The 17,260-nt window shown below is 42.4% G+C and overlaps 1 protein-coding gene across 6 annotated transcripts in view; it reads left to right on the top strand.

Annotated features, from left to right (window-relative positions):
- The window catches only part of STX8 (syntaxin 8), a 175,774-nt gene that overhangs the window by 20,866 nt on the left and 137,648 nt on the right, over positions 1-17,260 (top strand). For all 6 annotated transcript variants that reach the window (XR_012154742.1, XM_073310277.1, XM_073310280.1 and 3 more), the window contains exon 5: positions 15,136-15,260. Coding sequence is in view for 5 of the 6 variants with exons in the window: in XM_073310277.1 (XP_073166378.1) it covers positions 15,136-15,260 (125 nt within the window). In the remaining variant the exon portion in view is untranslated. The remainder of the gene's footprint in view (positions 1-15,135; positions 15,261-17,260) is intronic.

Raw genomic sequence — 17,260 nt, forward strand, 5'->3', positions numbered from 1 at the left:
AGCAACTGGTTGAAATGCTAAAATGTGAACTTGGCCCTACACTTACCAATAGTTACCTTTCCTACCTAATAAAGTAGCTTTCTCCCCAAGTTCAGTCCTTTGCGGAGCTGGCTGGTTTCACAAGAATGAGGATCCAAAAGTCACTGAAAGCCCCCTGCTCCTTAAGGGGCTTCCTCAGTGAAGAGATCCAGAGTGCCTTTCCCTATGCTGTTATATTGAAACAGTCTTTTGTTATATTCGTAGCCTGAGCAATCTCCTGCTTGCTGTAACCGTCCTTTCCACCTCCAAGTGGTTTTGATCATTTGCAGTTGTCAATGGAAAACCACTGAAGACTGTTTTGGGGTGTGGCAAGGGTAGACTATTCATAGATTCCAAGGTCAGAAGGGACCATTGTGATCATCTAGTCTGACCCCTTGTATAACATAAGCCAGAGAACTGCCCCCAAATAATTCCTAGAGCAGAGCTTTTAGAAAAGCATTCAGTTGTGATTTAAAAATTCTGTGATGGAGGATCCACCCTCATCCCTGGATAAATTGTTCCAGTGGTTAATTACTCACTCTGTTAAAAATGTAATTTTATTTCCAGTCTGAAATTGTCTAGCCTCAACTTCCAGCCATTGGATAGGGTTAGACTTTTCTCTACTAGATTGAAGAGCCCACTATCAAATATTTGTTCCCCATACAGATACTTAAACTGTAATCAAGTCACTTCTTAACCTTCTATTTGTTAAGATAAATAGATTAAGCTCCTTGTGTCTATCACTGTAAGGCCTATTTTCTATTCCTTTAATCAGTCTTGTGGCTCTTCTTTGAACCCTCTCCAATTAATCAACATCTCTTTTGAATTGTGGACACCAGAACTGGACACAGGATTCCAGCAGTGCCAAATTCAGAGATAAAATAACCTCTCTACTCCTATTTGACATTCCCATGTTTATGCATCCCAGGATTGCATTAGCTCCCCATGTGACGCTGTGGTAAGAAGAGCTCATATTTGGCTGATTATATAAACTTGCATTACCTGGCCAGCTGAGTAGGGAGGAGTGACAACTCCCTCTTGCTTGAATGGGTTATCACTGTAACATGGTATGCCTGGTGACTGTTTTTTTTATTCAAGTCCATAAAGATTACTTTAGAGAGAGATACATTATTCCTTAAATATTATCTGTACATACATCTCACAAATATTGAATCTTGTCAAGTTATGAGCTTTATTTGGATACCTTACATGTTACTCTGTGGATAAGTATGCCGTAAGAGATGTTTGGTGTAGTTAGTTTGTAAGGTCTATGGTGAGAATTGTTTGCAAAGAACAGGGCCATAGAACCTCTGTGTCTCAGTTGTATAAGCTTGTTTAAAAAGAAATGGTTGTTTAGTAGTTAGAAAGAAATATTGCAAAACATAAATATAAAACCTTGATGAAAGGGGTCCAGCCATTAATCTTGACTGGGCTAGGATCTGGGTTTCAGCCCTTAACTGCCTCATCTGGCTTTAGCTAAAGTCCAATAACCAGCAAAGACATCATTTGTTTATTACAATGTGTAAAAAGACAAGCTTTTAGGGGTTTCTTTGTCAGAGATTTTCCTTAGCCCTTCCACGTCATAATGGGAAAGTATCTTCCAAGATCAGATTGTAAGGATTTGCTCAATGCTTATAACTATATTGTTGCTAGCATATAAAGTATGTGTTTATATGCTTGTATTTTGGATGTAAACCACCACCAAGTGGCCTTTGGACTAATAAAGAAATACTTGTGTGGAAAATGAGTCGCGGTAAACCTTAGTAAAATTAATTCCAAAACAGAGGCACATTGCATCCTATGATGCTGCAGCATACTAAGTTGGATAAGCTATTCCTGTTCTCTCTTGTTCACCAACATGGTGTTTTGAAACAGTTAAAATTAAATCTAGTCAATACCACATTGATTGCAGATAGTAAAACTACGGACTTGTCCGTAATCCGTTAATTGTGTTATGGGACTCAGACTTGTCCAGAGTCTGGATTTTATATTTAGAGCTGAGTTTACTCAAACATGTAAAATCACAAGTATGCAGAGGTTTCCCTGTGGACTGATTATCCGCGAAGACTCCTGTGCATTGCTTGTTCCAGTCGGTACATAAATTAACCTGAGCTGCTGAAATGCGGTCTTTGAAAAATAAGAAAAACACTCCACTCGTCTAGGGCAGTTTTTGCTGCTGCTGCACAGGGAGCAGAGGGTGAGGAAATTCTAGAGCATATCCCTAGACCTGCACTGACACCAGTGATGCTTATGCACAAACAAGGAAATAAACAAAATTCCGTGTTAATTTCTAGATCCTTGAGAAATTCTGGGTGTGACAGCTATGGCAATTTCCTGTAATATCTTTGGGAGATCTCACTGTATTAAGTTTTTGTTCTTTGTGGGCCAGGGATTGTATGTAATTCGATTGGGGAGGATAACCGCAGCTTATCCGGGAGCTAATAACAGTGGGGGTGATAAGGAGAATTTACTCAGCTTGTAGCACCACCTGGAGATGCTGAGATGTAGTAGTTCAAACTGGATTCTCCAGAGATGGACAGACTGACTGACTTGGGGCCTGCTTTCTGATCCAGCAAATGGACAGGACCTTCTGTCCAAGGGAGGGCCCTAATCCTTAGGGAAAGCTTGGAAGGACTGACACCTAGGAGAGCCGAAGGCTGGGGTTGGGGTGACCCTGGGTAAGCTTTTAGCGTATGTGTAGTGTTTTTTAAATTGTTTTAAATAATGCTTTCACCTTAAGAGTAAATGTGCTTGCTTACAAAGAGCTGTGTGGTAACTCTTTTAACTGTATGCAAATATACTATATATAGCCTCTGGAGAGAGAGTGTTGTGAAGACACTGACCTAGGGCATAGTGACTCTGGCTTGCTGGGGCTATCACAGTGCAGGCAGGGAACTGTGAAGCTTGGAAAAACCCCAGTCAGGAGAGAGAGACAGACTTGGGTCTCTGCCCAAGAGAGGGGCCTGCTGAGGAACCGATGCCTAGTGTGGGTGCCATGGAGGGGGACTACAGGCGCAGTTGCCCTGAACTGTGACACACGTGGTGGCAGTGGTGGGAATACCACAGTTGGTCGTCTTGTTGACAATTCTAAAAGAAGCCAGGGGCTGAACGTGCCTGGCAATTGAACTTCTCTCTGCTGCCCAGTCAAGTCCATGACATATTGGCAGGTCAGTGGAGAGGAAGCATGTGTTGCTGTTGCTGCTCATGCTGAACGCATAAATTTTCCTTGCTGTTAAACTAACGACTTTATTGGCAGGAGATTCCTTTAGAAGCATTGCTTTGGATTTCTTTTTAAGTGCCCATTTTGGAGTTTAGTAGACCAGATTTCATTTTAAATCTGAAAGTTAGCTTTACCCTCCTCCATAAAAAAGAGCCACACATGAAGTTTTAAGATCTAGCTGTGACCCGCTTTTCTGGTTCTGTACCAGCTTTTTTATCTAATCCATCCCTAATGTGACAGCCCAAATTTTCAGAAGTCTTTTTTTCTTTTTTTAAATAGCTGTTCCCTTCATTAACCTTCTTGCACCAGTGATCACATATTTATCGTCCCCACAGCATACAATTGTGAAGGTTTTACCAAAATTAATCTCAGTTTATATTTGGTCACCATTCAGTGAGCTTACAGCCTTTGAAAATTGCTGTAATGCTGTTTCACGTTGTGTAGTACAGTGGCCATAATACTCTTAATTTTTATTCTAAGTGACAGCTTGGGCCAGAATGCGGAACAGGGCATTACGTTATTTAATAGAGCATTAGTTACCTTCCGGCGTTGTCGGCCTTAATTAGGATGGGATGCAACTAGAATTTTCCAGAGGAGTGGTGGTGCTGTTTACTTGACTCTTTGAGCGGGGTCATCTTTATTGCAGAGAGCTCATTTTCTCTCCATTTAAATGTTATCTTTCATTGGCTTTCAATGGATATGTGTCTCCACCATGACTTCTCCTTGTAGAGCGATCTATGCAAGTTCCTACATACACTGTCCGTACTAAGTGAGCAGACATCTAGAGGTGGTCATCAGACAAGATTCCACAACATTTGTACACAGAAAGTGAATACCGTCTGCAGCTGAAAAGCAGGGTGATTTTAGTAAGGCAGAGTATTTACCCAAGCTGGAGTTTGTCCAAGGCACAGGATTTTTGCCCATGTTCTTGTAAAATATACCGTAAGTTGTTTTTTATTTTTTAAATGGTCACAAGTGGTCAGGACCACAGTTATGTATTTATATTTTTAACAAAGAGCAAATCAAAAGAAAATGCTTGAAATACACCGAAAAATAAATCAAACTGCCTTTGTAGCCCTCAAACTTCTGATTGGGTCTTCCAGCTCATTACTACTATTAGTACTCATTAGCCTCAGAAAAACTGGCAATAGGAGAGCATGCTCTCCTGGCAGCTCTAAACCTTTGCTCTATAGTTTCAGTTGGCTTTTAGGTTTTTTTTTTTTTTTTTGAATCGGCAGTCTTGAGCAAGCTTTCCTACTCCCATCTGCTTCTGTGTCTGGACTTGCTGCTGCATTTTTTGCCTTGGGTTGGTTTGTTGGCCCAAGACTCAACAAACGAAATGTGCTGGGTTTGTGATAAGAATAAATGTCCATTGTGATGGGCACTGAAACTAATAAACTCATTTCACTTGTGATCAAACAACATGGTAATATGGTTTCAGATCTGAAAGGCTAGTGCTGGAACGTAGTATGCTTTCTGGTTTCAGAAGTAGTCCTCTAAATGCGAATAAAGGAGGAGTTGCTTGTCTCCAGTGCAGAGAAGCTTAGGTGGACTCATGGGTGACTGTCACAGATTCATTTTGTGAATAGAAAAAGAATAGATTGCAAAAACAGAGAGAAGCCATTGTTACGGCCATCACCTCAGATGTGATTTCGCAGGTGGCAGTTCCCTCTAAAGAACCATTTTCCTTTTGAAAGAAGAGAGTGAGAGTGCTGTCTCAGAGGAAGAAGCTGTAAAGTCTAGACTCCTGGCTTCAGCATTGCTGTGGTCCAAGTCATGGACATGCTCTTGGTGGGTGTTTACCCATTTTACTTGAGATCCTTGGAGGAAGGCTCTGCAGAAGTGTAAATGGTGACCTAGAAAGAGGGTCCCCCAGATTTGTTCTTGACGTTAATATACTGGGTTAAATAAAATTTGATTTTTGACTTCCTGGAGCATGATTATCATGGTGTGTGCCTTAGTGCTTGTCTGCTCAGGAAAGTTATACTAGTATGAGTTAAGTGTGAATTTAAACAACTGTAGTTAGACAATGTAACTCCTGTGAGGAGACTCTCTTATTCCGGTATAACAGTGTCTTTTTTGTTTGATTCGGTTTTGCTTCTGTTGTTTGAATGGTGCTTAAGCTAAACCAGTCTCTTACTCTGTCCACACTGGGAGCTATATTGTGATAACTATATGTGCATAACTGGTAAAACTTTCCTGTATAGACGAGCCTGTAGTGGCCAACATTTTGTGTTGTGTGATAGTGGGAATGTTATCTGAGTGGCCTTCCTCCACCCCTCCAGTCATCTGCATCAGAACCTGTTCAGGGTGTATAGGGAGGGAAAGCTTTTGGAACCCCTGTGATGACAGGGAGGCCCAGTAAAAAAGATGGAATTGTCCAATTGGGTAATTCCCAGAATATCTCCCTGTCACTGCAGAGTTATTCCTTATAGCTTAGTTTTTATGAGCCAAGAAATGAGGCTTCCACTGCTTCCTTTGAGAGACTGTTTCACAGCCTAATCAATCTCACTGTCAAGATGTATTACAGGCTAGTGGATCTCAAAAGTGACTTTCACATTGGTATGTCAAATGAAGGATTACTTATGTGTCACATGCACACAAAACTTGTGACTTGAGACTCCAAGCATCTTGGGGTATGATAAATTCCATATTGTCATTGCTCGCACTCAAAGGGAAAGGGGGAATGAAGAAGGATGGAGAAATAACTGAGGGATATTGCTGCTGTTTTGATATGGAAGGGAACTGGCTTGTTTTTCAAGACCACATTTTTTTCAGTTTCATCTGGTTTTTTCTCAGTTACTTTGCCAACACTGTTTACCATATTCACGCTCTAGTCTGCTCCCATGAAAGTTAGTGGACTCAAGATTAGGCCATTTATCTTGAGGTCAGTTCGGCGGGGTAGTTCTGTCATGGGGAGTTTTTCGGTTTGAGATGCAGGCTTGTTCTTTGCTCCTGTGCTGGTGGGATCTGGGAAGCATTCAGCCCCTATGACTGAGGCAGCACCTTGTGTATTGGGCCCTCACTGTCAGGAGCAGTTTTCGTGGGCACCTCTCTTCTGGAGAGGTGCCTGATGAGGACCTTAGTGGAGAGTAAAAGTACAAATTGGTGGTGGTGGTAGAATATCACCCAGGCTTGGAGGAGCCCTCTTGGGCAATCTGGTGTCTTTGTACTTTAAATCCATAAATACTGTTCTGATAACCAGGAATGGCCTGAAATGTGAATTAATCACCTAACCTGGCATGTGGTATGTGTAAATGAGAGCACACACTCAGTGGCCCACTGTGCTGCTCACATTCAATATGAATCTGTGAATCCAAGCTGAGGTGCTCTAGACACTGCGGAGAATGCTAGTGTATCTTCAAGGGAATGTTCAATTAATCATGCAGCCAATTGTCATTTGACCCAGGTTTTGTTTAAAGTTCAGTCTTGCTGATCATTCTTCTAAAGCTGGTAAGCCTTAATGTGTGGCCTTGGTCTAAAGTAAGCACTGGTTGACTAATCTAAGTTACTTGGGAAGTTTTATAAGAATTGTCAGTGAAACAATGCCTTCGGAAAGATAAGCCCCTACTTGTTAAGCAGTGACACAGCCCCCTGATTTTAAACCCCCTCATCTTTTATATTTGGGCACATTGCTAAGTCTTATAATTAGTTAAATCTGCTCCTGTAATCAAAAGCTATCTACACACTCCACTGCTCTGTGACGATTTCAAAGATTTAAGTGATTAACTTGGCGGAGGCAGTGGGTGGCTAATTGGATAAGCTTTAATCTTTACGCCACCAAAGCGAAACATGGTAAGATCAGAGGAAGTAGGAAGTTATGCGGTACTGTGTGGGAAGGTAGTTACCAAACATGTCAAAAAGATTATTGTAACAAGCAGAGCAGTTGTCTTGGCAAAACATCCGATGAAGTGAGCTGTAGCTCACGAAAGCTCATGCTCAAATAAATTGGTTAGTCTCTAAGGTGCCACAAATCCTCCTTTTCTTTTTGCGAACACAGACTAACACTGCTGCTATTCTGAAAAGAATAAGGTGGAATATTAGAGAGACAGTTCCACAAATTTTTCCGAATTTGCTTGCATTAGCTTTTTAAAATGGCAAATATATTTGGATTCTTGCTTGCTGAGCTGTCAGAGCGGAGAGATTTACATATTCCTCTTTCTTTATTTTGACAATATCCAATTAGACGTCATTACCTTTGTTATGGTGTATATTCTCTCTTTGAACTACCAAACTGTAACGATGCTGGTTCTGGGGGGACCCAACTGAGAGTGGCAATTCAGGACAAATTGCTTGGGGTTTTTCCACCTCTAAGGCAAACCAGACCAGCCAGACAGAGAGGACTTTGGTTTTACCCCACTGGCTAACCACAAGTCACACAAGCAATTCCCTTAGACACCCCAGTTTCCCAGTATCACCACCAGTGCCACCCGTTATGGGGACAGATGATTATGAAAACCAATACCCCAGTAAAAGAAAAAAGGTTCTCTTGATCCCAAAGGACCAACCCCCAGACCCAGGTAAATATACAAATCAGATCTTACCCTCAAATCACGCTGTTGCCAATCCTTTAGAATCTAAAATCTAAAGGTTTATTCATAAAAGGAAAAAGATATAAATGAGAGCTAGAATTGGTTAACTGGAATCAATTACATTCAGTAATGGCAAAGTTCTTGGTTCAGGCTTGCAGCAGGGATGGAATAAACTGCAGGTTCACATCAAGTCTCTGGAGTACATCCACAGCTGGGACAGGTCCTTCAGTCCTTGGTTCAAAGCTTCAGTGTAGCAAAGTCCCTCCAGAGGACAGAAGCAGGACTGAAGACAAGATGGAGGAGCTGCAGCAGCTTTTTATATTCTCTTGCCATGTGGTCTTTCTTTCTTGGTTCCAAAGACAAGTTGTCTCTCACACAGCCTGGAAAAACCTCAGAGCTCTCTCCATAGGCAGGTCCCTGCACACCTTGCCGAGTCCAAAGGCGTGTCTGCCTTCTCTCAGTGGGTCAGCTGTATAGCAGATGGTCCTTAAGGGGCCATCAAGCAGGCTAGGCAGAGCTGACACCAACTGATCTGGGGTGTTCCCCAGAAGCATAGCATAAGTTTGAATACAGACAGTATAGAGCCAATATTCATAACTTCAACTATAAAAATGATACACACACATAGACAGCATAATCATAACCAGCAAACCATAACCTTGTCTTAGACACCTCATTTGACCCCCTTTATATAAGATTTGGTGCCACTACAGGACCTTGGTTGCAACTATGTTCTATATGGTTCCAGTTCAAGTCAATAACGTGTCACAGAGTAGTTTTTAAATGGTTTTTAGATTCTCAAAAGTGTGGTGCTTTCATTTTATTGGGATCTGCAAAGAGGGTAGCAGTGACTGTGAACTATATGGAGTACTTAGGTTTCATCATTGCATTCTGGAGTTAATCTAGAAAAAAAAATTTCATGGTTTGTGTCCTTGTGAAATAAAATTTGCTTCACAATCACGTCAATAAATATACATAAGTTTGTATAGAGGCTTAAAAGCTGAAATACAGGGATAATCCAAACCACCAACTGTTCTAAACATGATAGAAAGCAAGCCAATGATTATAGCCATAAACCAAACTGCTTTCCGCTCTGCAATACTTAAATTCCCAGTATGGTCAGTACAGTTAAGTGAGATATCATGAGGTAGAATAAGCACTTAGTCCTGGATGAGCATGATTCATTATCTAAGCCTGGCAAATTCTTTACTTTCAACAAAAGAGAGTTCGATAAATATTGAAACTTTTATAAGTGCGAGCAGGTGTTAAGTGTGTTCTCAAGTTTAATTTTGACAGAGGATGTCATCTGAAATCTATAGTATGGAGATACACACACATATTCCTTTGCATTTATGTGTAGCCTTGATTTTATAGGTTTCAGAGTAGCAGCTGTGTTAGTCTGTATTCGCAAAAAGAAAAGGAGGCCTTGTGGCACCTTAGACTAACAAATTTATTTGAGCATAAGCTTTCGTGAGCTACAGCTCACTTCATAGGGAGCCGTGAATTCACGCTGAGAAGGGATGTTAAAATATTTTACAGCAGTGGTGGTTCCATTCTTAACCAGCAGATGCCTCTAGCTTACTGTATATCCTCACCGAATGGCTAGATGCCACTCCTGAACTTTGCTGAAATGAATGACCCTTCTGCAATGCTCTGTGGCCAAACCCTTCACTGAAAACATACAACCCATTTTGGTTACTTTCTCTGGTATTTTGCTCAGTTAATTTATTTTGTTTGATTTATAGAAGCCACAAAATCTGTGCAAGTATGCGAGTTGGAACTGTACATCATCCATTGCATGAACTGATGCCGATTTTTTTTATTTCTAATCCTACCTGAAGTTGTAAACTGCTCAGATTATGTGAGAAAGAGGCACTTGAAAGACCTCCTGAGGTTTTTGGTGAGGAGGTGTTGGGTAGAGTAGTATTTTAGAAATGTCCTGACTGTTTCTTCATTTTAGCTTAGTATACTATTGGTGAAGGTTCAGGAAGGATCTTTGTGCAGGAACCAGTCGTGCAATCTGCGCACACCCCAAACTCCCATAATTTAAACTGGGAGTTTGGGTGCGGAAGGACTGCAGACTGTATTATATACGCTTTCCATACCAGTCAACCAATATGCAGTTGAAAGTAGGGGATCCAGAAATCCGTCGTCATTGAGTAAATATTTTACAACTTGAATTTATATAACTTAACCAAAAGGGCACCCTGAAATATTGTTTTCCTGTGTAACCATGAAAACACCTGTAATACTATAGCTCAGTGGTTCTCCACCAGGGGTCCGGGGCACCCTAGGGGGCTGCAAGCAGGTTTCAGGGGGTCTGCCAAGCAGGGCCAGCATTACTCACTTGGGCCCAGGGCAGAAAGCTGAAGACCCACCCCATCGGGGAAGAAGCCTGGGGCCCTGAGCCCCACCACCTGGGGCTGAAGCCAAAGCCTGAGCAGTGTAGCTTTGCAGGGTCCCCTGTGGCATGGGGCCCCAGGCAACTGCCCTGCTTGCTATCCCCTAACGCGGGCCCTGGCTTTTATATGCAGAAAACCAGTTATTGTGGCAAAGGTGAGCCTTGGAGTTTTTATAGCCTGCTGGGTGGGCCTCCGAAAGAAAAAGGTTGAGAACCCCTGCTCTAGCTAACAGCCATAAGTCATTCTTTTTCTTTCTTTTAAATAAAATTTGAATACTGTTCCAATTCATGACAGGTTTCAGAGTAGCAGCCGTGTTAGTCTATATCCGCAAAAAGAACAGCAGGACTTGTGGCACCTTAGAGACTAACCAATTTATTTGAGCATAAGCTTTCGTGAGCTACAGCTCACTTCATCGGATGCATTCAGTGGAAAATACAGTGGGGAGATTTATATACACACAGAACATGAAACAATGGGTGTTACCATACACACTGTAACAAGAGTGATCAGGTAAGGTGAGCTGGAGGGTAGGGGTGGGGGTGGGGGCAACCTTTTGTAGTAGTGATCAAGGTGGGACATTTCCAGCAGTTGACAAGAACGGCTGAGGAACAGCGGCGGGGAATAAACATGGGGAAATAGTTTTACTTTGTGTAATGACCCATCCACTCCCAGTCTTTATTCTAGCCTAAGTTAATTGTATCCAGTTTGCAAATTAATTCCAATTCAGCAGTCTCTCATTGGAGTCTGTTTTTGAAGTTTTTTTGTTGAAGAATTGTCACTTTTAGGTCTGTAATCGAGTGACCAAAGAGAAAACACCATCCTGGCCACTATGGATGTAGAAGCCCTCTACACCAACATTCCACACAAAGATGGACTACAAGCCGTCAGGAACAGTATACCCGATAATGTCATGGCAAACCTGGTGGCTGAACTTTGTGACTTTGTCCTCACCCATAACTATTTCACATTTGGGGACAATGTATACCTTCAAATCAGCGGCACTGCTATGGGTATCTGCATGGCCCCACAGTATGCCAACAGACGTAGAACAATGCTTCCTCAGCTCTTGTCCCCTAATGCCCCTACTCTACTTGCTCTACATTGATGACATCTTCATCATCTGGACCCATGGAAAAAAAGCCCTTGAGGAATTCCACCATGATTTCAGTTTCCTTCCCACCATCAACCTCAGCCTGGACCAGTCCACACAAGAGATCCACTTCCTGGACACTACGGTGCTAATAAGCGATGGTCACATAAACACCACCCTATACCGGAAACCTACTGACCGCTATGCCTACCTACATGCCTCCAGCTTTCATCCAGACCACACCACACGATCCATTGTCTACAGCCAAGCTCTGCGATACAACCGCATTTGCTCCAACCCCTCAGACAGAGACCAACACCTACAAGATTCATAGATATTTAGGTCAGAAGGGACCATTATGATCATCTAGTCTGACCTCCTGCACAATGCAGGCCACAGAATTTCACCCACCACTCCTAAAAAAGACCTCACACCTATATCTGTGCTATTGAAGTCGTCAAATTGTAGTTTGAAGACCTCAAGGAGCAGAGAATCCTCCAGCAAGTGACCCGTGCCCCATGCTACAGAGGAAGGCGAAAAACCTCCAGGGCCTTCCAATCTGCCCTGGAGGAAAATTCCTTCCCGACCCCAAATATGGCGATCAGCTAAACCCTGAGCATATGGGCAAGATTCATCAGCCAGATACTACAGAAAATTCTTTCCCGGGTAACTTGGATCTTACCCCATCTAAAAACCCATCACAGGCCATTGGGCCTATTTACCATGAATATTTAATTACCAAAACCATGTTATCCCATCATACCATCTCCTCCATAAACTTATCGAGTTTAATCTTAAAGCAAGATAGATCTTTTGCCCCCACTACTTCCCTCGGAAGGCTATTCCAAAACTTCACTCCTCTGATGGTTAGAAACCTTCGTCTAATTTCTAATCTAAATTTCCTAGTGGCCAGTTTATATCCATTTGTTCTTGTGTCCACATTGGTATTGAGTTTAAATAATTCCTCTCCCTCTCTGGTATTTATTCCTCTGATATATTTATAGAGAGCAATCATATCTCCCCTCAACCTTCTTTTAGTTAGGCTAAACAAGCCAAGCTCCCTGAGTCTCCTTTCATAAGACAAGTTTTCCATTCCTCGGATCATCCTAGTAGCCCTTCTCTGTACCTGTTCCAGTTTGAATTCATCCTTCTTAAACATGGGAGACCAGAACTGCACACAGTATTCCAGGTGAGGTCTCACCAGTGCCTTATATAACGGTACTAAAACCTCCTTATCCCTACTGGAAATACCTCTCCTGATGCATCCCAAGACGACATTAGCTTTTTTCACAGCCATATCACATTGGCAGCTCATAGTCAACCTATGATCAACCAATACTCCAAGGTCCTTTTCCTCCTCCGTTACTTCTAGTTGATGCGTCCCTAGCTTATAACTAAAATTCTTGTTATTAATCCCTAAATGCATGACCTTACACTTCTCACTATTAAATTTCATCCTATTCCTATTACTCCAGTTTACAAGGTCATCCAGATCCTCCTGTAGGGTATCCCTGTCCTTCTCTAAATTAGCAATACCTCCCAGCTTTGTATCATCTGCAAACTTTATTAGCACACTCCCACTTTTTGTGCCCAGGTCAGTAATAAAAAGATTAAATAAGATTGGTCCCAAAACTGATCCTTGAGGAACTCCACTGGTAACCTCCCTCCAACTTGACAGTTCACCTTTCAGTAGGACCCGTTGTAGTCTCCCCTTTAACCAATTCCCTATCCACCTTTCAATTTTCCTATTGATGCCCATCTTATCCAATTTAACTAATAATTCCCCATGTGGCACAGTATCAAACGCCTTACTAAAATCTAAATAAATTAGATCCACTGCGTTTCCTTTATCTAAAAAATCTGTTACTCTCTCAAAGAAGGAAATCAGGTTGGTTTGGCACGATCTACCTTTTGTAAAACCATGTTGTATTTTGTCCCATTTACCATTGACTTCAATGTCCTTAACTACCTTCTCCTTCAAAATTTTTTCCAAAACCTTGCATACTACAGATGTTGTAGTACATTGTCTACAGCCAAGCTCTGCGATACAACCGCATTTGCTCCAACCCCTCAGACAGAGACCAACACCTACAAGATCTATATCAAGCATTCTTACAACTATAATACCCACCTGCTGAAGTGAAGAAACAGATTGACAGAGCCAGAAGAATACCCAGAAGTCACCTACTACAGGACAGGCCCAACAAAGAAAATAACAGAACGCCACTAGCCATCACCTTCAGCCCCCAACTAAAACCTCTCCAGCGCATCATCAAGGATCTACAACCCATCCTGAAGGACAATCCCTCACTCTCACAGATCTTGGGAGGACAGGCCAGTCCTTGCTTACAAGCCCCCCAGCCTGAAGCAAATACTTACCAGCAACCATACAACAGAACCACTAACCCAGGAACCTATCCTTGCAACAAAGCCCGTTGCCAACTGTGTCCACATATCTATTCAGGGGACACTATCATAGGGCCTAATCACATCAGCCACACTATCAGAGGCTCGTTCACCTGCACATCTACCAATGTGATATATGCCATCATGTGCCAGCAATGCCCCTCTGCCATGTACATTGGCCAAACTGGACAGTCTCTACGTAAAAGAATAAATGGACACAAATCAGACGTCAAGAACGATAACATTCAAAAACCAGTCGGAAAACACTTCAATCTCTTTGGTCACTCGATTACAGACCTAAAAGTTGCAATTTTTCAACAAAAACACTTCAGAAACAGACTCCAACGAGAGACTGCTGAATTGGAATTAATTTGCAAACTGGATACAATTAACTTAGGCTAGAATAAAGACTGGGAGTGGATGGGTCATTACACAAAGTAAAACTATTTCCCCATGTTTATTCCCCGCTGCTGTTCCTCAGCCGTTCTTGTCAACTGCTGGAAATGGCCCACCTTGATTATCCCTACAAAAGGTTCCCCCCACCCCCCATGCTCTCCTGCTGGTAATAGCTCACCTTACCTGATCACTCTCGTTACAGTGTGTATGGTAACACCCATTGTTTCATGTTCTGTGTGTATATAAATCTCCCCACTGTATTTTCCACTGAATGCATCCGATGAAGTGAGCTGTAGCTCACGAAAGCTTATGCTCAAATAAATTGGTTAGTCTCTAAGGTGCCACAAGTCCTCCTTTTCTTTTTGTTCCAATTAAGAGTGGGATTGTCTGATTTCTTGTGTTCACTTATGTCAAACGAAAAAATTCCGAGAAATCATTGTCTGACTTCCTTCTCCACAGTTGCTTTTTTGAAATGCAGAAAGTTTTCACTTACCAGACTTCTTCAGAGTACAGGGAATCAGTGCACTTGTCTAATCTATAGCTGTACTAGTGAACTGAACCATTATGCTGTCGGGGTATGCATACAGTACAGTACCACTAGAGTCTTAGAACTCCGCATCTGCATTTAAAAATAAAATATATTTATTCTTTACTGTATGGGGAAAAAGGGGAATGAATGAATATTCATGTAAAAACAATATCAGTGTTTTTTCATTGTGTAACAGTAGTCAAGTATTATGTTGTCTTGCGTGCTTACCATACAAGCAATGTAGTTAGATGTGTATATACTACCCGGTGTCCTGTAGAAACATGGTAATAGTATCTGCTACAAGATCATAATCTCACTCCCTTTTCTTCAGGCGGTGTAATGTACCCTATAAGGTAATTTTGTCGTAATAGTTCAGAAATTGTTCTCTGGCTAATGTGTTTGGAGGGAATTGCACACAGTATGACAAGTGACTGTCTTGCAGCTTCATGATTATAAGCCAGTTGCTTGTGAGACAAATTGTAGAGGAAACAGGTTTTATTTAGAGGAATTTTTTTAAACTTAAAAAACCCAACCATTTTCAGATCTAGCCTAATGACTGGAGGGGTGAAACGAGGTGTGACCAACCCATGGCTCCTGGAAGAGACGGAGGAAACCAGCGGGCTTGGCTTTAATGAGATCAGACAGCAACAGCAGAGGATCATACAAGGTATAAGCTTATGTAATCTTGGTCAGTTTCTCAGAGTATTAAAAATCCATTCTAATTTTGTTTAGAAATGCTGTGAGATCTCAGAACCTTAGTTTCAGAGGGACAGTCTTTGGTTTCTTGCTCCAAAATCCTGGTGTTCTGTGGCATAAAACTTTCTTGCATTGGTCTTCCCCTTCAAATACTGCTGCTTTCACATGGTACAAGAGTACCAGGTTCTAAAGAACAACAAGGAGTATGGTGGCACCTTAAGGTCATTGTGAGCAGAGTGACCTGACAGTATCCTCCTTAAAGGAGCTCTACAAACTTCTCCTCCTCCATTTGCCCCAACCAAACAATCTATTTTTACATACATTTTTTCATTGGGGTAAATGGGGAGTAGGTTTTGTCTGGGTGTGACATGTTTGCAAGGTTTCTTTAAAGTCATATGCAGATTACCCTCTGGGTCTGTTAGGTTATGATGCACACACAAACTACAGCCTACAATATGTACACTAGCAAAGCTGAGTGTGGCTGCAGTGGAAGAAGTGTTGTGTTGTAACACCAGTTGTGCAGCGAGGAACTATTGGGTACAGCTTGATTCGGTCCTGATTCAGCAGGTATTTCAGGACATGCCTAGCTTTAAGCATGTCACTAGTCTCATTGACTTCCACTAAGGCCCCTGCTAGCAGTATTGATTTATGCATGTTTAAGATTAGGCATGCCCTAGTGCTTGGAAACCTGGTCTTACTAGATAAGAATTGATGTATAATGACAATATCTGTTTTATTTCTAGAAGCTGGATTTTTTTCAAAGGGCCCCTAGGGGTTGAGCACCCAAATCCGACTGGGAACTGGGCACCTAACTCCCAGCCTGCATGCATTAGATGCAAATGAAGAAAGCTATGCTCATAATTCTCTGAATAGCACGGGTTCACAGATTGTATTTGGATAAATGAGAGGGCAGCAGCCATATGAGCGTTCAGAAGCGGGGTGGCCTCGCACACGGCTAGGGGTTCGTCCTGTTCTTCCCAGTCCTAACTGGGGGTCTCTGCTCTGCCCGGCTCACTCACTCCCGTGACAGCAGGGCTGCAGAGGGCACCCTGCACTACTGCAGGAGCCATGCAGGAGCAGGGTGGCCTCCCCTTGGCCAGGGGCTCATCTTCCGCTGCCACCTCCTCGCAGTCCTGGCCAAGGGTCTCTGCTCTATTAGCTGAACCTCTGCTTTATCCAAAACCCTTCCTTGTCTTCCAGAATGAGAGAGACGTGGGGGACAGAGAAGGGGTTCGGATAATAGGGTTTCGGATAGACGGGAGCATGCAATTCAGTGTTTAACATTGAGGATGATCGAATGAAATAAATCTCTACGTAGTCAAGTTGTATTTTAATCGGCACATGAACTGGTGTGTGGAGTTACATGGCAGGAGAATAGCATCAACTCTATTTTGAACGTTTGGGAGTCAGCTTTAAACACTGCTGGCATATGGTGGGTATTAAACTTATCTGAGTGTGTGTGTGCGTCGTGAACATGTGGGGACACACATGGGCTGGAAAGGTTCTTTGTTAGGTGGGATGTTGGGCATTCAGCACTCTAGGAGGCAAACAGACTCTGGATGTACAGATCAATATTTTGACCTCTGATTCTCTGGCTGCAGCTTAGCAATATCTGGCTCTTCACGCAGCCTCGCCCTACGTAGTGTTTTTTGCCTTTCAGCAAGTGGTTAACCATAGCAGTTCTTCCTTGCAGCATCCTTTATAATGCCACTTGTGGGCCTCCTGTGTAGTAAGAGCTGCAGATCACAAATGAGGTGCGTTTTCAGGGCTGCATGGGGCCCACAGACTGTCCATATTGCCCTTGGAGACTGTCCATATTGTGCCAAGGTGGGGATTGGGGAGCCTTGACAGAGCTGTGTGGGGAAAGTTTAAATTGTAGCTGCCTTCTTTATATCCGGCTCTGTTAATGCTCTTGGTCTCCCTCTTGCACGCATGCTATATTCTCTCTCAGCTTTAAAAAACCTATTTGAA

The sequence above is a fragment of the Lepidochelys kempii genome, chromosome 14, assembly GCF_965140265.1.
Source record: "Lepidochelys kempii isolate rLepKem1 chromosome 14, rLepKem1.hap2, whole genome shotgun sequence".
In the NCBI taxonomy this organism is placed as follows: Eukaryota; Metazoa; Chordata; order Testudines; family Cheloniidae; genus Lepidochelys; species Lepidochelys kempii.